This window comes from Scyliorhinus canicula, chromosome 16, assembly GCF_902713615.1.
Source record: "Scyliorhinus canicula chromosome 16, sScyCan1.1, whole genome shotgun sequence".
Lineage (NCBI taxonomy): Eukaryota > Metazoa > Chordata > Chondrichthyes > Carcharhiniformes > Scyliorhinidae > Scyliorhinus > Scyliorhinus canicula.
This window is the reverse complement of record NC_052161.1, coordinates 13,405,491-13,425,575: the sequence shown is the minus strand read 5'-3', so window position 1 is coordinate 13,425,575 and position 20,085 is coordinate 13,405,491. Positions and strand designations below refer to the sequence as shown.

At 48.4% G+C, this 20,085-nt stretch overlaps 1 protein-coding gene across 5 annotated transcripts in view; it reads right to left on the bottom strand.

Moving 5' to 3' along the window:
- The window catches only part of lzts2a (leucine zipper, putative tumor suppressor 2a), a 223,879-nt gene that overhangs the window by 11,030 nt on the left and 192,764 nt on the right, over positions 1-20,085 (bottom strand). For 2 of the 5 annotated variants that reach the window (XM_038821700.1, XM_038821703.1), the window contains one exon: positions 1,354-1,869. In XM_038821700.1, the coding sequence (XP_038677628.1) occupies positions 1,354-1,830 (477 nt within the window). In that variant the 5' untranslated portion in view covers positions 1,831-1,869. The other 3 variants (XM_038821702.1, XM_038821699.1, XM_038821701.1) reach the window with 3 other exon arrangements.

Genomic DNA, 20,085 nt, shown 5'->3' with positions numbered 1-20,085 from the left:
TCTCTCTGAACCAGTCACAAAGACCACCACCTGAATGGGTTCATTTTTTGATCATCTCCACCTTACTGGGGAACAAATGTGCATCCTGGAGGTGAAGCTGTTACCTCGAGTCTACAGCACGGAAACAGGCCATTCGGTCCAACTGCCCTATGCTATACATATGCTCCAAGCAAGCCTTGGCTCTCCCTTCTTCAACGCACCCGATCTGCATTTCTTTCTATTCCTTTCTCTCCCTCTCGCCTCCTCTTGAATGCTTCTTTGCAATTCGCCTCAACTGTTCTTTGAAGTAATGCATACCATATTCTGACCACTCGCTGAGTGAAGACGTTTCAGATTTCAATTGGATTTCTTAGTTACTGCCTCATAGTGATGACCCCGAGTGTTATATCCTTCCTCTCTCTATCTCCCCTATCAAAAATGTTCAACATCTTAAAGACCTCTTTCAGGTGACCCCTCAGCTTTCTCTTTTCAGGAGAAGGGAACCCGAGTCTATTCATAAAGAAAGGCAAAATACTGCAGATGCTGGAAATCAAAAATAAAAACAGAAAATGCTGGAAAAACTAACTGGGCGGGAATTACCGACCACCTCGTCGTGTTTCTCAGCAGCGGGAGCGGCCCACCAGCGGGACTTTCTGGTCCCACCATGATCAACGGGATTGCCCGTTGACTGCACCCCTCGTCGCCGGGAAACTGGTGCGCTGGCGTGGAGCCGGAATATCCACTACGACGGGATTCTCCGCTCGCCCAGCCGCGTGTTTCTTGGCGGCGCACCGTTCGCTGTCAGCGGGATTCTTCCTTCCCGCCACCTGTCAATGGGATTTCCCATTGAAGACACCCCCCACTGCCGGGGGTTGTGCTGCTGGCGGTAACGGAGAATCCCAACGGCCGGAGAATTCCGGCCAGTCTATTCAACCTTGTTTTGACCAGGTGTCATCCAGACTAGAAGCGTTAGCTCCCTTCTCTCAGACATGCTGAGATTGTCCAGCATTTTCAGTTTTTGCCTGACAAGCTCTCAGCTCTGGCCTCATTCTTGTATCTCATCCAGTGCCTTTACATCCCTCTTATAATGTGGACACTATACACACATCGCACTAGGGCATTAATGCACAAACAATTGAGAAGCAGATAGAACTCAAAGTGCATTGCTTTAACACACATTTAACATACTGAAAATAAATGGGTCTAACACATCATAGATTAAGCATTTGTGCAGTAGGCAGCCCAGAGTGCAATCTCTGCGGCTGATGTCTTGCCCGTCAACCCACAATATGAAGGCTTATGTGGAGAATCTACAGCCCACTGACTGGTGCATCAGTCAATAGGCCCCAGTGGAAAGGCGACAGTGTGACCTACCTTCTCGAGTTTGCCCGAGACTGGAATTATTTTTGGAGGAGGCCCTCGGATGTTTCCATTCATCGACCTCGGCTCGCGGAAATCCTCAGGGTCACTGCAAGGGCTGCTGGGCGATTCCATCGGGTTCCAGCCTCCGTTGCGGTGGTCTTCATTGAAATAGGCATAGTTTCCACTTTTTCCAATTGCTGAACACTGTTTCTTGGTTGCCACTCCTCCAACACAGTCCTGAGAGTAGCCATTTTTTAGGTGCCCATCCGGTTGCCTGTAAATGTTCTGGGCCTGGCCAGCTTTGCGACACTTGCTCGAGTACTCGGTGGCCTTACAGTGCTTATCGTGGTAGTTGCGCCCTGACACCAGGCTGCCAACACTTCCCATGGTGCTCTGCAAGATTGGCGATGCTGCAGAGGTCGGCAGGTTGGTCTCACTTTCTGAATTCCGATGCTCAGCAGCTATGGGCATTGCCTGAACCATTGCCATGGTGATGAACTGTCACAATGTCCACAGTGTTTGGGGTCCCTGACAACCAGATGAAACAAAGACAGAAATAATTAGTGGAACACAAAGGCTGACAAAATATATATTCCTTCCACTTCAACGTTTCAATCAATTGAAAAAATGTATCCCCCCCACCCCCCCCCCCCCCCCCCCCCCCCCCCCCCCCCCCGGTTCCCCTCCCCATCGCCTGAGAATCATTATTAACCCTTGCTACGCACAATCAGGCAAGATGGCCGGGGGTGTGAAATAAATATCAGCCTAGTCAGAATCTCCTCACCCTGTAAACAGTGTTTTGTATTAAAACGCAGAGTGGAAAACAGCCATATGAAACAGGAAGATCCCAGGTTAAATTCCGCGAGTTCCCAGCATAATTGGGACAAGTGTCCCATAGATAGAAAGGAGGTGGCGGGGATTTCATAGTTTTATAGTTTCATTGAATTTACAGTGCAGGAGGCCATTCGGCCCATCGAGTCTGCACCGGCTCTTGGAAAGAGCACTCGGCCCAAGCCCATACCTCCACCCTATCCCCATAACCCAGTAACCCCACCTAACACTAAGGGCAATTTGGACCCTGAGGGCAATTTAGCCTGGCCAATTCACCTAACCTGCACATCTTTGGACTGTGGGAAGAAACCGGAGCACCCGGAGGAAACCCACACAGACACGGGGAGAACGTGCAGACTCCACACAGACAGTGACCCAAGCTGGGATTCGAACCTGGGACCCGGGAGCTGTGAAGCATTTGTGCTAACCACTGTGCTACCGTGCTGCCCTAATTCTAACTTGCAGTTTCTATTTAATCACTCGCGTTGGAAAAGGTACATCATATCCAATGAAGACAGGACAATGCTGAATTATCTCTTAATTGTCTCAATCTCACAGTCTAAACTCAAACATTGCGCGAGAACAGATAGCACTGAAGGGAAGCTCATGCCAGCAAATTAGCTTAATTAATCAAACACATCGTAAGGATGTCGAGTACAGGTTATCGCAAATTCCTACTGATACAATCCACTTCTGAGCTTGAGACGGAACCGAGCGAGCTCTGCTCCACATTTGTTTGTTCTCTACCTGACCTGCAGTACTCAAACTTGAAAAGTGTTTCATCCCCGAGTGCTGACATCCCTGATCTTGACACATATAATGAGATACTAGAAAAAACATGCTCTTAAAAAAGCAAAATACATTACAGGTGGTGATGGGCAGTTGGCGGGTAAAAATATCCTGTTCAATATGACATTTAGTGACATCACACACCTAAATGATGCAATCAAATTGTACCGTCTGTTGAGTAATGCTGACGACTAGCTTTGTGTTAGATATACATAACTCATCAATTAGATGTCATGACGAGATATTTGAGGTTGGTTTAATGACTGGCTATTGCTGACATATTTTGAAAATGAATTGTGAAGCTATCCAGTTATTTATGACCCCCCCACCACACCAGCTTTTTAAAAAAAAACAAGAAAATGAGAAGTCATCAGATTCAGTAATTAACTGTTGCTCATTCGACCCGAGGTAATGACATTTTGCACCATTAATTCCATGGTCATTGCACACCAGGGGTTCAAGGAGCTTGTGGACTGCTGACGTGCGAACAATCATTGCTGGCACAAACTGGACTAAATCGGGAACATATCTCCACCCCGCCTGACCCACAACCAAACAAACCCATGTAATTTCAAACGTAACAAGATGCTGCTGGTGAACATTTTGAGGCTTTAGTTTTAAGGGACGTCTTCAAAACAACAGCTGGGTTTCTTCCTTGGGAGGTTTATGTGTCTGTGTTTAATTACCTGGGTTTGTTTGCAAACCCACAGATAGATCTGCTATTCTATATTCAGGCAGCACAGGTACAATTTGTTTGGCGCAACGAGAAAGGTTTCACACACAAATTGTTCAGAGCAAGTATTTAATTGCCAAATTAGAAAAATTCAACAGTTTACATGATATTGACAATGAGTAGCTCTGACAGAGACCGGACATAGAACATACAGTGCAGAAGGAGACCATTCGGCCCATCGAGTCTGCACCGACCCACGTAAGCCCTCACTTTCACCCTATCCCCGTAACCCAATAACCCCCCCTCCTAACCTTTTTGGTCATTAAGGGCAATTTATCATGGCCGATCCACCTAACCTGTACGTCTTTGGACTTTTTTCTCATTCTGGGGGTGTGGTTTTGGTGGGGGGGGGGGGGGGGGGGGGGGGGAGAGAGGGGGGGGCTAGCCTTTGTTCACCATCTTTACGTGTGATGATGCACCCTCTTGAACCGCTGCAGTCTGTGTGGTGAAGGCAATACCAGCAACGCTGCGGAATTCCAGCAACTTCAACGATTTGAAAAGCAGGTTAAGGTGAACTGACCAACCTATTAAAATAAAGATCCACAAGGCAAGGAGCAATTTCCCCCGCTAGTGGAGGGATCTGTATCAACCAGTGTTCCAAAACGGCGCACACCATCAATGATACACGCCAGTTGCACCTGCCTCTGGGTGGTCCACAAACCACGGGCCGAATTCTCCCCAAATAGTTCAAAAAGTGTGGTCTCCGGCGGTAACCTCGGTGTGGAACCCGCTGGGTGGTTTGGCCCGATTCAGATCTCAATCCACCCACACTTAAGATCGGAATTTCCAGCTGCTCATGCCGGCAGGATCCTTGGTCCCACCTACGGATGATCCCCGCCTCGGATTTCCCGGAGCGCGCATTCAACAGGAAATCCCGTCGACAATGGCGGGAAAAGAAAATCCCGCTGGCGGGCCGCCTCCACCACAGGGGGAAAAAAAAAAATCACACGGCGGGTTGCGCAGAAAATCCCGCCACACTCAGAGGGGCGGGGCCTAATCAAGCCGGCAAGCTGGCTTCACGGAGATCGGGGTGCTGTTTATAAAGGACCCCCAATCTCAAACCGACAGTAAAGACCCCCCCCATCATCGCCGGCATTGGGCTGCAATGCCCCTCCCATCAGCATCAATCCCCCCTCCCCAAGGACCATTGGCACCAGGGCAACACCACAGGGTCTGCCTTCAGACAGCCCCCCCCTCAACTTCTCACTTGCATCAGGATCCCCCCCCCCCCCCCACCCCCCCAGGTGAGCACTACCCCACTATGAGGTCGCCACATTCCCTGCCCCTTTCAGGCCCCGTCCCTTCAAGGCTCTGACCCCTTTCAGGCCCTGCCAATCGGGTCCCTTGGCAGTGCCAACCTGGCCCCGTCCCCAATGCACCCTTGGCAATGCCCCGGCGTGGTCAACGCGTCTGGCCTCCGGTGGTGGGGACCAATGATTCCTGCTGGTCCCAGCTGCGCTGGGGGTGGGAGAAGAATCCAGGGAGATGGCAGAATCTGACTTTAAACTCAAAGAGCATATTCAAATACTGATTCATGCCCAGCATAATTCTGAACGGTGTCCGGCGTGAGCCATGTTAAGGGGCTGTCCCGCTCTTCTCCAGCCATAGCGGGATGTGCGCCAGGCGTAAAGCGGGTGGAGAATCACCCCCCCCCCCCCCATTTCTATAATACATGTAAAATCCCGTAACAGCCTCCCCGAACAGGCGCCGGAATGTGGCGACTAGGGGCTTTTCACAGTAACTTCATTTGAAGCCTACTCGTGACAATAAGCGATTTTCATTTCAAATGGCTGAAAACCTCATCGTGGCTCTCACAATATGGGCAGCGGGGCAAGCCTTCCTGCCTCTGGTGCACATTCACAATCTGGGCAGCGGGGCAAGCCTTTCTGCCTCTGCTGCACATTCACAAGATGGGCAGCGGGCAAGCCTTTCTGCCTCTGCTGCACATTCACAAGATTGGCCCCAAAATCTTAAAAAGTTAGAAGTAACCCAATTTTTCTTAAATGAATTCAAGGAAAATATCTTCGCGTAAGTGGCGTGAGAACGTGGAATGCGCTGTCCCACAAGATCACAGATGCTGAATCAATTGAAGTTTTTAATGGGAGGAGGGACACAACGACATGGAGAAAGGAAAAGAATTAGGCTTTAAAAAATAGCGGGACGGCCTAGTGGAGTAGGCTCATTGGGCCAACTAGTATACTGTGGTTTTGAATGTTTCTACAATAGTGTCCCACAGACAACACTTGCTGATATTACGCATATCAGCCAAAGAGAGCCAAGAAGGAAATTAATGTCTAGACGACTAACTCAAGAGTAGACCTGGCAGTTGGAAGCCAAAAGAAAGTGATTATTTGAACCATCTGGGGAACTCAGAGTGAGGATAATGCCTCCCAGTGACAGGGCAGAAGCCTCAGTTTAGTCTTCCGCCATTGCTAGTTAAGTAGGTTGACGTTCCAAAAATAACCCTCAGTCACTGCAATATCTTTCACCGGTCAAGGAAGAGACTTGCATTTAGTTGCTGCCTCTCTCAATCTCAGGACCCACAATGCACATTGTAGCTCAAGGAGATTTTTTTGTTGTTGAAGTGTAGTCACTATTGTAACACGAGAAATGCTGCTACCGATGCAAGCACAGCGACGCCTCATGAAACAGCAATACAATTTTAAAAGTTCAATTGAATTCTTTGCGAAATGTTATCGTCCCTATGACTTCTCTCCTGGGTTGCAATCTGCAGTGTCCTGCACACTGGCCTTTAACTCCCCGAGACTCTGGAGCAATCTTGGGAGGGAGGGTTAGCAACACCGGCTCCAGCTAATTTTCTATTTGACTTAAGTACCACCCCAGATCATCTTCAAGCTTGACACAAGATGGCAAAGGTGGCTGAATTAATTGTGGATCTTCATCCAACGTAAATCAGTGTCATTATTTTCATGATGTGGAGATGCCGGCGTTGGACTGGGGTGAGCACAGTAAGAAGTCTTACAACACCAGGTTAAAGTCCAACAGGTTTGTTTCAAACACGAGCTTTCGGAGCACGGCTCCTTCTTCAGGTGAATGGAAAGGCTTGTTCCAGAAATGTTTATATAGACACAGTCAGAGATGCCCCGGAATGCGAGCACCTGCAGGCAATCAAATCATCAAAGATGCAGAGAGGGAGGTAACTCCAGGTTAAAGAGGTGTGAATTGTCCCAAGCCAGTTCAGTCGGTAGGCCTCTGCAAGTCCAGGCTTGTTGGTGGGGGCCGAATGTAATGCGACATGAATCCCAGATCCCGGTTGAGTCCGCATTCATGCGTGCGGAACTTAGCTATAAGTTTTTGCTCAGCAATTTTGCGTTGTCGCGTCTCCTGAAGGCCTCCTTGTAGAATGCTGACCCGGAGATCAGAGGCTGAATGTCCTTGACTGCTGAAGTGTTCCCCAACTGGAAGGGAACAGTCCTGCCTGTTGATAGTCGCACGATGCCCGTTTATTCGTTGTCGCAGTGTCTGCATGGTCTCGCCAATGTACCACGCTTCGGGACATCCTTTCCTGCAGCGTATGAGGTAGACTACATTGGTCGAGTCGCACGAGTATGCGCCGCGTACCTGGTGGGTGGTGTTTCCACGTGTAATGGTGGTGTCCATGTCGATGATCTGGCATGTCTTGCAGAGATTACCCTGGCAGGGTTTTGTGGTGTTGTGGTTGCTGTTCTGAAGGCTGGGTAATTTGCTGCAAACAATGGTTTGTTTGAGGTTGCGCGGTTGTTTGAAGGCCAGTAGTGGGGGTGTGGGGATGACCTTGGCAAGATGTCCATCCTCGCTGATGATGTGTTGGAGGCTGCGAAGAAGATGTCGTAGTTTCTCCGCCCCAGGAAAGTACTGGACGACGAAGGGTACTCTGTCAGTGGTGTCCCGTGTTTGTCTTCTGAGGAGGTCGGTGCGGTTTTTTGCTGTGGCGCGGTGGAACTGTCGATCAATGAGTCGAGCGCCATATCCCGTTCGTACGAGGGCATCTTTCAGCATCTGTAGGTGTCTGTTGCGCTCCTCCTTGTCTGAGCAGATCCTGTGTATACGGAGGGCTTGTCCATAGGGGATGGCTTCTTTAATGTGTTTCGGGTGAAAGCTGGAGAAGTGGAGCATCGTGAGATTATCTGTGGGCTTGCGGTAAAGCGAGGTGCTGAGGTGACCGTCCTTGATGGAGACGAGTGTGTCCAAGAATGGAACTGAATTTGGAGAATAGTCCATGGTGAGTTTGATGGTGGGATGGAACTTATTGATGTCATCGTGTAGTCGTTTCAGTGATGTCTCGCCACGGGACACCACTGACAGAGTACCCTTCGTCGTCCAGTACTTTCCTGGGGCGGAGAAACTACGACATCTTCTTCGCAGCCTCCAACACATCATCAGCGAGGATGGACATCTTGCCAAGGTCATCCCCACACGCCCACTACTGGCCTTCAAACAACCGCGCAACCTCAAACAAACCATTGTTTGCAGCAAATTACCCAGCCTTCAGAACAGCAACCACAACACCACAAAACCCTGCCAGGGTAGTCTCTGCAAGACATGCCAGATCATCGACATGGACACCACCATTACACGTGGAAACACCACCCACCAGGTACGCGGCGCATACTCGTGCGACTCGACCAATGTAGTCTACCTCATACGCTGCAGGAAAGGATGTCCCGAAGCGTGGTACATTGGCGAGACCATGCAGACACTGCGACAACGAATAAACGGGCATCGTGCGACTATCAACAGGCAGGACTGTTCCCTTCCAGTTGGGGAACACTTCAGCAGTCAAGGACATTCAGCCTCTGATCTCCGGGTCAGCATTCTACAAGGAGGCCTTCAGGAGACGCGACAACGCAAAATTGCTGAGCAAAAACTTATAGCTAAGTTCCGCACGCATGAATGCGGACTCAACCGGGATCTGGGATTCATGTCGCATTACATTCGGCCCCCACCAACAAGCCTGGACTTGCAGAGGCCTACCGACTGAACTGGCTTGGGACAATTCACACCTCTTTAACCTGGAGTTACCTCTCTCTCTGCATCTTTGATGATTTGATTGCCTGCAGGTGCTCGCATTCCGGGGCATCTCTGACTGTGTCTATATAAACATTTCTGGAACAAGCCTTTCCATTCACCTGAAGAAGGAGCCGTGCTCCGAAAGCTCGTGTTTGAAACAAACCTGTTGGACTTTAACCTGGTGTTGTAAGACTTCTTATTATTTTCATGAGCTGAAGGGTGCAATGAAGCAAATAACGCCATTACGAACCCAACAATCCCATCTGGTGCCAGACGCGTATTACTTTCAAATCAGAATTTTCATTGGATCGGCGGTAACAAAGGACGTGTTCCTGGTGATGTTAGTCCAGTGGATAAAACGTGCCTGCACCACTCTCGATCAGCCTGCATCACCGCTTCGGCAGAAAATCATTGACAATCAAGTGATGTATTGATTTTATCCCTCCCTATTTCTCACTGGTTTAAAAACAAATTAAAACAATGGTCTGGAAGAAAGTCGTTTACTTGCAATATGTTCCTCAATCCAGTTGTTAAATTCTTGCCGCGTAAAATGGCTTCTTGTGGCACCTGCTGTTGATTCCAGGGAGTTAGTGATCGAACTAAATCTGTTGTGACAGAGGACAGGGTAAGATCCCCGCACACGGACGTATGGGTTGCCTGGGGAAAGGGGGGTGTACAGAGTCCAATCATACATTATTAATCGAATGCCTGTACACTCCTGGGCCGGGATTCTCCCCTACCCGGCGGGGCGGGGGGTCCCGGCGTAGCGGAGTGGCGCCAACCGCGGGCCTCCTCCACACCTTTAGGGGCTAGGATCGCGCCGGAGTGGTTTCCGCTCCGCCTGCCGGCGCCAAAACCGGCACCAACGGCCTTTGGCGCCCGCCGGCCGGTGTCGGGGCTGGCCGAAAGGCCTTTGCCGGTCCGCGCATGTGCCGGTGCGTCAGCGGCCGCTGATGTCACCACCGGCGCATGCGCAGTGGGAGTGTCTCTTCCGCCTCCGCCATGGTGGAGGCCGTGGCGGCGGCGAAAGAAAAAGAGTGCCCCCACGGCACAGGCCCGCCCGCCGATCGGTGGGCCCCGATCGCGGGCCAGGCCACCGTTGGGGGCACCCCTCGGGGTCCGATCGCCCCGCGCCCCCCCCAGGACCCCAGGGGCCCGCTCACGCCACCAATCCCGCCGGCACCAGAGGTGCTCCAATTCCCGCCGGCGGGAGAGGCCTGACAGCGGCAGGACTTCAGACCATCGCGGGCCGGCACGTGGCATGCAGGGGGCACGCCGATCGGCAGGGCGTGATTCCCGCTCCCGCCGATTCCCGGGTGGCAGAGAATTTCGGCCACGGTGGGGGCGGGATTTGCGCCGGTCCCGGGTGATTCCCTGACCCTGCGGGGGGTCGGAGAATTCTGCCCCTGATTCCCCATTAATTTAACTGGATGGAAAATCAGGGAAAGCCCTCACAATAATCTAATAATAATAATCTTTATTATTCACAAGTAGGCTTACAGTAACACTGAAATGCAGTTACTGTGAAAAGCCCCTAGTCGCCACATTCCGGCGTCTGTTCAGGTACACAGAGGGAGAATTCAGAATGTCCAAATTACCTAACAACACATCTTTCGGGATTGTGGGAGGAAATCGGAGTGCCCGGAGGAAACCCACGCAGACACGGGGAGAACGTGCAGACTCCGCACAGACACTGACCCAAGCAGGAATCGAACCTGGGATTCTGGCGTTGTGAAGCAACAGTGCTAACCACTGTGCTACCGTGCCGCCTGGTCTCCCTCTGTTTAGGTAATCAAACATGCTCAAGTGCAAAGAAAGAAAACTAATTCCGTGTTCCCTGGCTTTATTATACATTGTGAGACGTGACAGTCAAACAGTTTGTCAATAAATCATTTGTTGACTCGAAACCTGTCGGCAAAGCGATGATTCCAGGTGATTATGGGTAGGCTGCTCTGAATTTAATGCTTCTTTCAGCAAATTACTGAGGAAGGATCCAGTGCTATTGACTTCATTTTGCCTCACAACACTGCCTGCAGCACATGCAGCACCTTAATGAACAGATTAATCAATTTTTTACTTTTCAAAATAACAGGCCTGTCGAAACTAGAGATAATGCGCTCCAATCCAAGAGCCATGTTTACAAAGTCGTTCTCAATTCCTTCACCAAGGGGAGATTGCTTGTACGGCGATTGTTTGTCACTGCTACAGTGATACTGCGACTCTTAGCATCGGGGTCAGAACTTCAGTACAACTGTTAGAAAACCTCATCAGGCAGCCCAACAAGAGAATCACAAGAAAACATGGAACCAAAAAAAACCCATATTCAATTCCCTGCCCCTCCACCCCATCCCCCCCCCCCCCCCCCCCCCCAACCACCCACCCACCATCCCCCCCCCCTCCCACAAGTCTCCATTCTAATGGTCTCCATTCCACCCATTAACTACCCAAAGGGAAGATTCTGCATAAGTACCCCCTGAACCTCAAGGGGACCTGGATATTGTTGCGTTATGCGTCTTCATGTAGCATAAGCTGCTTCCTTGATGTATGCTGTGACAAAGGAAGGTTCATACTTGGAGACACATTTATTGAACAGTTAATAATTCTCCTACTTGAGTTCGACTCTCCTGCTAATTTAACTGTAGTAACTCAGTCTAACTAACCAGTCTGCTCTAAGCCACGTGGTGGGTGTGATGCTTCTGTTCTGCCCCTGTCCTTCTCTCTAAGTGTCACCATTGGAAAGAGAAAGAACATGTGTGCCCTGTCCTTTTATATGGGTTGTGTCACCTCTGGGTGTCTTGACTGCCCATTGGTCGTGTCCTATTCTATGTGTTCATTAGCTGTATGTCTCCATGTCATGACTCTCTGGTGCTCCCTCTAGTGTTTACTTAGTCGTAGTGTATTTACATTAACCCCTTGTGTATTTACAGTGATGCATATCACCACCAGTATATATGTTCATCAGTCATTGCGGGTGGCAGAACAGGTTGAGAGCTGTTAATAAAGCCTACGGTATCTTGGACTTTATTAGCACGGACATGGGAGTACAAGAGCAAGGAGGTTATGTTAAGCTTGGAGGAAACACTCGTTCGGCTTCAACTGGAGTATTGTGCTCAGTTCTGGGTGCCACACTTTAGGAAAGATGTGAAGACACCGGAGAGGGTGCAGAGGTCCACCGGCATGGTTGCAAGGACGTTGAAATTTGTTGCGTGGATAGATCAGAGAAGTCGGGACCGTTTCCCTTGGAGCAGAAAGGGTTGAGAGGAGATTTGATAGGGGTAAACAAAAATCGTGAGTGGTCTGGACAGAGTATATAGGAAGAAACTTCCCTTCCCACTGGAAAAAATTGGCCTTTATACCCATTTTGCTCTGGATTCTCAAGTGGCATGAAGAATTGCTCCGTGTGGTCTTTTAACTATTTTAACTACTTATTTTTAACTACTTATTCTTTTAACTATTTTAATAGTTTATTCAGGAGACCTGTCTTCCTGCGCATCAATTCAATGATGTCGCTGGGGTCAAAATCCTGGAACTCTGACCCATCATCACATCAGGAGTATCCTTTCCAAATAGCCTGTCCTGCTTCAAAAAGATAGCCCCCCCCCCCCCCCCCCCCCCCCACCCCACCACCTTCCCAATGGCAGCAATGGATGGTCAGTAACTTCTAGCCCGGTCAGCAACACTCGAGGATGAATCCTAAAGATACCCTCAGTTATCACCCCGACTGAGCAAACTAAGTTAGCTGGTTGTGTTTGCTTAGTTACAGCATTGATCAGTTCCATCTTTAATTTGACCTTTTGCCTGTTTTCTTCATTGGTAACTGGTAATCAACTCGGGTAGATTTCTCGGAAGATGTAATGAAACCTTGTGCTTGCATCACCGAGACAACAGGGTCTCAAATTACTACTTGCGAGCTGCAGGCTGCACACATCTGGGACTGGAACCCAACCCACTGTCACCAAAAACTGAACACACTGCCCCCAGAATAAATCCTTCATGACTAATTTACAGGGGTAGCACGCATTCCTCCCGGCCGCTTCAACTAGACCCGTAAGTATTAGCTTTCTGCGACGCAAGTGATCAAATCCCAACAACCCGGCTGTCAAGTCCCACTGCCTCCGGGGTCAGACTGAGACACACAGACCAGCAAGATACTAATTTTGTTTGTGTCTGTGCGGAGGTAGATGCTCCCACCTCAACACACCCCTCAGAGCAGAACGTGGGAGAAGTCTGTGGTGATATGCCTGTGAGCAATATCATAGATGGTTGGTGCCGCAACCTCCAACCAGCAGGTGGCAGCACAGACACACCATGCGCTCTCAAGACAGCGGTCATGTGACTAGGCACTCCAGTAGAAGTGGGGGCACATCCAGCCATCAGCAGGTGGTTGTAAGACGGACAAATGGACAGTCATGCTAGGTGTAGTTCCAGGGGAGTACAAAGAAATTCCATGATAACTTGCTCTGTAACAGATCGTTATCTTACCACGTGTGATTCAATAAAGATCCTACTTTGGTTGTTTGGTAGAATCATTGCGAGACATTGAACACCAAACACAGCAAAGACCACAACGGTTCTTAGCCCTGATGGAAAGTCCAAACTTGTGGCTGTCGAATGAGAAAAGGATTGGCTTTGGCTGTGTCTGAACGTATTGCTAAGATTGACGGTGTGTTCTTCAAAGATGAATAGGCACTTGCTACGATCCAGAAGGATGATCCGGAGTAGCGGCACCAGCCCATGTCACCCACACTTAACCCAGCAAAGGCCACTGGACAATCTTACTTGGGATGTGCAGGGAAAGGAAATTTGCATGAGAGGATTTTGTAGCGGTAACAGAGCCCGCCCGAGTTTCTTTCCTGTGCTTTATTTACCCAGGCGATCTTTCATGTACAGGAATTAAAGATGAAAATGTACACTATTACTGTGACTATATTTTCTTTTTAAATAAAAATAATTCCCAGCTGCGCGGTACTCTGATCGCCCTGCCAGACTTGCTGTTTTCAATGTGAGCGGGTCAAGGTCTCCCATTTCTACTCAAAGATTTTCCCTGTGCTTCCCGACACAGGCACGATATGATACTTTAGACAAAGACTAATAGCTATGGTGTTCTGCAGCCTGGGACTTGGCAGCAATACCTTTACTCAATCTGAGGAGTAATGCGAGAACCAAGTGGCCTCCACTTAATGCCTTTCCATGACAACCCCGACTGAATAATGGGATCCGATACCAAGTGGGAGGGAATCCTGAATAATCCATTTAAAAGGCAGGCTTTTAATTAACCCCTAATTCACCATGGTTAAAACTTCTTGTCTGTAGCTCATTCCTGACTGAGGAAGCAAAGAAAAGAGCCAAAACTGGCCTGGTTACCTTTACCATTCAATTCGCTGAACAGCAGAAATTGGATATAGTTTTAGGCATTCAAACCAAGTTGTTTATTTTGAGTAGAAGGTGAGCACATGGAACTCAGAGAAAAATAAGGGACTTCACGTAACGCTGACGAATATTCATACATCGGCAATGCAATAATGAAAATTCCTCTGTGCTATTTTAGTACAAGCGTTGGCTCAAAGTAATTGGGTGAAAACCTCTTAAAATAGTAATCTGGAATGTCAAGTCATGTCCAGTGCTCATTTGCAAACATCCCACCGATTTAACTGGGTATAATAAATTATACTGGTTAGAAAAAAGTACAATTAACTGTAAACTAAAAAGGATAGAAAAATGGAATGGGCCAAAACTCACAATTAAATACAGACTAGAGAGGCTGTTCAGCTCATCATCTTCACCCTTTCATAGATCTCATGATTCCCCCATCAAAGCTCTTAAATGCTTCTTGAGAGACTTCAGTGTTCTACCTTAATGGGAAGGTTATCCTGAGCATTCATTATTCTGTGTGAGGTACATCTTGGTGCCAGTGCTAAACTTGCCTTTTGGCACTTTCTACCTTGGCCCTCTTACCCTGAGATTTGTGCTCAGGACCTTTCCTACTCCACTCGCATCTTATCGGAGATGCCTTCCCATCTTCCTCCACTCAAGGTTGAAGAGTTTAGCTTTGGTTAAGCTTTCCTCACAACTCGGTCCTCTTCTTGGGTCACTGTCTGTGCGGAGTCTGCACGTTCTCCCTGTATCTACGTGGGTTTCCTCCGGGTGCTCCGGTTTCCTCTCACAGTCCAAAGATGTGCAGGTTAGGTGGATTGACCATGATAAATTGCCCCTTAGGTGTCCAAAAAAAGTTGGGTGGGGTTACTGGGATGGGGTGGAGGTGTGGGCTTGGGTAGGGTGCTCTTTCCAAGGGCCAGTGCAGACTCGATGAGCCGAATTGCCTCCTTCTGCACTGTAAATTCTATGATAGTAAAGATCCAACCATGAGGCCCTTCACTGGAGAGCTTCGGGGATTTGAAGTTTCCTTTGTACTTGGGTGACCAGAGCTGATAAGCTAATAGTGAGAGATGAAGTAGAATGGCAGGATGCTTGTGTGGAGCATAAAAACACAGCATTGACTGGATGGGCCAAATAGCCTGCTTCGGTGCTGTATGTTCCAAGTAATGTTGTATCATTGTTTCAGATGTTTTGATACACCGGTAAAAGGGGATTACAAAGCAAGAGTGTTGACATTTTTGATATAAAATTGCATTTTAAAGTGTCAACTCTAGACGGCGAGCATTATCACAGTAATGAAAACCACTTCTGGTATCCTTATTGTACTGTAATATTAATGTTTGCTTCAGTGTGTGTGCCACAGGACAAAAGGATAGATAAACGGCTTTCATTTATGTAGCACCGTTCATGACCACAGGACATCCCAAGGTGCGTGCCTTATAACTGCTGAAATGCAGGAAACACAGCAACCAGTTTGTACACAGCAAGCTCCCACAAACCGCAATGTGATAAAACCAGATCATCTGTTCTTGGATGTTGACTGTGGGTTAAATATTGAAATATTGCGGTACACACCTCCCCGATCTTCCCTACAATAGTGCCATAGGACCTTTTACATCCATGTGAGAGAGCAGATGAAACCTTGGTTCAACAGCTTATCGAAAGACGGCACCTCCAACATTGCAGCCTCGATTTATACGCTACAGTCCCTGGAGTGGGAATTGAACCCACAACCTTTTGACTCGGGGGATGGGAGTGCAACCAACTGAGCCTCAGCTGACATTGCCACGAGACAAAGTGCGTGACTCCCCAGACAAAACCTGGTTTTTGAGATCAGTGCTCTTCAAATTCACTGAAATAAAAGACCATTGATGTAAAATTAATCAGAGCTGCCGACTTTGGGGCCTACATGGCTCAGTGGGGCCTTCATGGCTCAGTGAGGCCTACATGGATCTTTTATAATTAAGGTTGCTTGGCAACCTTCCCAACACAGGCCACTAAAGGTTTGCTGTAACTCAGAGGATAGTTCTGAACTTTCACAATAACGCATGCAGGTTTTATTAAGCTATTAGGCTTTTAATGGCGAGCAATTCCCGACAGATTTAAATCCTTATGTGGCTACTTTAAAATTAAATTGGTGCTCCTCGTTTTATCCTGATGGCAGAGTTTAAGCAAATCATCTTGAATTTAGTTCTGGGAAAAAAACAAAGAATGTGTCCACCATTATGACACCTCGTCTCAGGATGTAGGAAGATTGCACATGTATGAGTCAATCTCCAGGCCCCCTTGTACAATTCCTGCCCTAGAGGACCTGCTATAATTTCAGCAAAAAGTGAGGTACTATCAACAGTTTCAAACCTCACACTGCAATGGTATTTTTCCATGTTACTGCCAGATAGCTCAGTTACTTGCAAACAATCAAAGAACAAAGAAAATTACAGCACAGGAACAAGCTCTCGGCCCTCCAAGCCTGCATCGACCATCTTGCACATCGGAACTAAAATCCCCTAAAACAGTAAAACCCCTTAAACAAAACACAAAAACCCCTAAAAGAACAGAACCATTGACTTAAAAAAATCTTCCCTGGAATTTTCATTATGACCAGCTGATGGGCATTGACTAGGGATTTTCACAGGTGGGCCTTCATGTAGGAAAAGACCAAACCTGTGATATTTTGGGGTTAGGAGATGCATGTGTCTAATGTGTATTTCTGTAAATAAAAATGTGCAAAGATTGGCTCCAGTTCTATCCTTCTGCATTTGGTTTTCTGCAGGAGAATACAGCTCTAGCCATCCCAAAGATAACATTCACTGATGCAGGAAATCTTGTGTTAAGAAATCATCGAGTCCGATGTACAAGAATCAGCTGGCAGATGGACCAAAATCATAGAAACAGTACATTTGGTCGCTGGCACAGTCAATATTCTTGCCCATCTCTAATTGCCCTCAACTGTGACCAACTTTGGGAACTGGGAATCAAATTGGAGTTTGAGGACTCTTTCACTCTTGATAGTTTACCTCACAAACTCCCCTCTTATTAGAAAAAAAACTTGCATTTATGTAGCATCATTCCTAACCTCAGTGTACCTCAAGTGCTTTACAGCCAATAAGTACTTTACTTGCTGTAATACCGTATAAACAATGCAGCCCATGATCACGATTTAAAACTCTCTCCTCCCCCCCAAAAAAAGCTGTTTGGGCAGGAAGGGTGGGGGTGGTGAATCAGTAGAAAATTTAAAACTGAAATCGATCATTTTTTACATCAGGTACGGGCAATAAGGGATCTGGAAACAAGGCACGGTAAATGAATCATCCATGATGAAGTTGATGAACAGAAGAGGCATCGGGCTGAATGGCCTTCGCCTGTCCCCTTGTTGGAGGTTGTGGAGGGAGGGAGCAGGAAAACTGACCGAGACTGGGCTACCCACGAATGGACGGGCTGTAGAATGGGCCACTGCTGAGCTGCCCCACCCCTCCGCCGAGGAAGGCGAAAGTGAAGGCAGGTAGATGCGGAGAGGCTCTGTGGCTGTCAAGAGAAGGTTCCCCCTTGTGGGAGCGGCCAAAATTACAGAACGCACTTTAAAAATAAAGGGGTCTCCCATTTAAGGCAGAAATAAGGACAAGTCTTTTCTCTCAAAAGGGCTGAGAGTCTGTGGAACTCTCTTCTCCAGAGAGCAGGGGAGGGCGGGCCACTGAACTTTTTTAAGTAAGAAGTCTTACAACACCAGGTTAAAGTCCAACAGGTTTGTTTCAAACACGAGCTTTCGGAGCACGGCTCCTTCTTCAGGTGAATGGAAAGGCTTGTTCCAGAAATGTTTATATAGACACAGTCAGAGATGCCCCGGAATGCGAGCACCTGCAGGCAATCAAATCATCAAAGATGCAGAGAGAGAGGTAACTCCAGGTTAAAGAGGTGTGAATTGTCCCAAGCCAGTTCAGTCGGTAGGCCTCTGCAAGTCCAGGCTTGTTGGTGGGGGCCGAATGTAATGCGACATGAATCCCAGATCCCGGTTGAGTCCGCATTCATGCGTGCGGAACTTAGCTATAAGTTTTTGCTCAGCAATTTTGCGTTGTCGCGTCTCCTGAAGGCCTCCTTGTAGAATGCTGACCCGGAGATCAGAGGCTGAATGTCCTTGACTGCTGAAGTGTTCCCCAACTGGAAGGGAACAGTCCTGCCTGTTGATAGTCGCACAATGCCCGTTTATTCGTTGTCGCAGTGTCTGCATGGTCTCGCCAATGTACCACGCTTCGGGACATCCTTTCCTGCAGCGTATGAGGTAGACTACATTGGTCGAGTCGCACGAGTATGCGCCGCGTACCTGGTGGGTGGTGTTTCCACGTGTAATGGTGGTGTCCATGTCGATGATCTGGCATGTCTTGCAGAGATTACCCTGGCAGGGTTTTGTGGTGTTGTGGTTGCTGTTCTGAAGGCTGGGTAATTTGCTGCAAACAATGGTTTGTTTGAGGTTGCGCGGTTGTTTGAAGGCCAGTAGTGGGGGTGTGGGGATGACCTTGGCAAGATGTCCATCCTCGCTGATGATGTGTTGGATGTGTTGGACATCTTGCCAAGGTCATCCCCACACCCCCACTACTGGCCTTCAAACAACCGCGCAACCTCAAACAAACCATTGTTTGCAGCAAATTACCCAGCCTTCAGAACAGCAACCACAACACCACAAAACCCTGCCAGGGTAATCTCTGCAAGACATGCCAGATCATCGACATGGACACCACCATTACACGTGGAAACACCACCCACCAGGTACGCGGCGCATACTCGTGCGACTCGACCAATGTAGTCTACTTCATACGCTGCAGGAAAGGATGTCCCGAAGCGTGGTACATTGGCGAGACCATGCAGACACTGCGACAACGAATAAACGGGCATCGTGCGACTATCAACAGGCAGGACTGTTCCCTTCCAGTTGGGGAACACTTCAGCAGTCAAGGACATTCAGCCTCTGATCTCCGGGTCAGCATTCTACAAGGAGGCCTTCAGGAGACGCGACAACGCAAAATTGCTGAGCAAAAACTTATAGCTAAGTTCCGCACGCATGAATGCGGACTCAACCGGGATCTGGGATTCATGTCGCATTACATTCGGCCCCCACCAACAAGCCTGGACTTGCAGAGGCCTACCGACTGAACTGGCTTGGGACAATTCACACCTCTTTAACCTGGAGTTACCTCTCTCTCTGCATCTTTGATGATTTGATTGCCTGCAGGTGCTCGCATTCCGGGGCATCTCTGACTGTGTCTATATAAACATTTCTGGAACAAGCCTTTCCATTCACCTGAAGAAGGAGCCGTGCTCCGAAAGCTCGTGTTTGAAACAAACCTGTTGGACTTTAACCTGGTGTTGTAAGACTTCTTACTGTGCTCACCCCAGTCCAACGCCGGCATCTCCACATCAGAACTTTTTTAAGGCCGCGGTAAATAGATTCTTGACGAAGAAATTAGTCAGAGCACATAGAGTATAGGCAGGACAGCAGCGTGGGGGTAACAACCAGATCATCCAGGATCTTATTGCATGGCAGAGCAGGCTCGAGGGGCAAGAAGCAGATTTTGCTTCTATTTGTTATAAAATCGGAAAATGTAAATGCCTTGTTTTCTCACCTATGCATTCAACTACCTCAAGAAGCACCTGACTGCATTGAGACACACTGGCTCATTCGAGTGTGGTTACTGTGAGCCACAGGTTTTCAAATTAGGTTCTGCCAGGCAATCAAAAGAGATCAACCGACAGAGGAAACTGATCATGCAGTGAGATATTGTGATCTTGAATAGACTGCCTGAAAGGCTAGTGGAGACAGATTCGATAGGAACTTTCAAAAAGGGACCTGGATAAACACTTCAAAATGAAAGTGGTGGAGGACAAATGTGAACGGTGCCAGATTGGCCCGGCCAACCACACCCACGTGTTTTGGGCATGTCCCAAACTAGTTGGGTTCTGGGCAGTCTTCCCCGAGGCAATGCCCTAAGGTGGTGGGAGTGAGGGTGAAACCA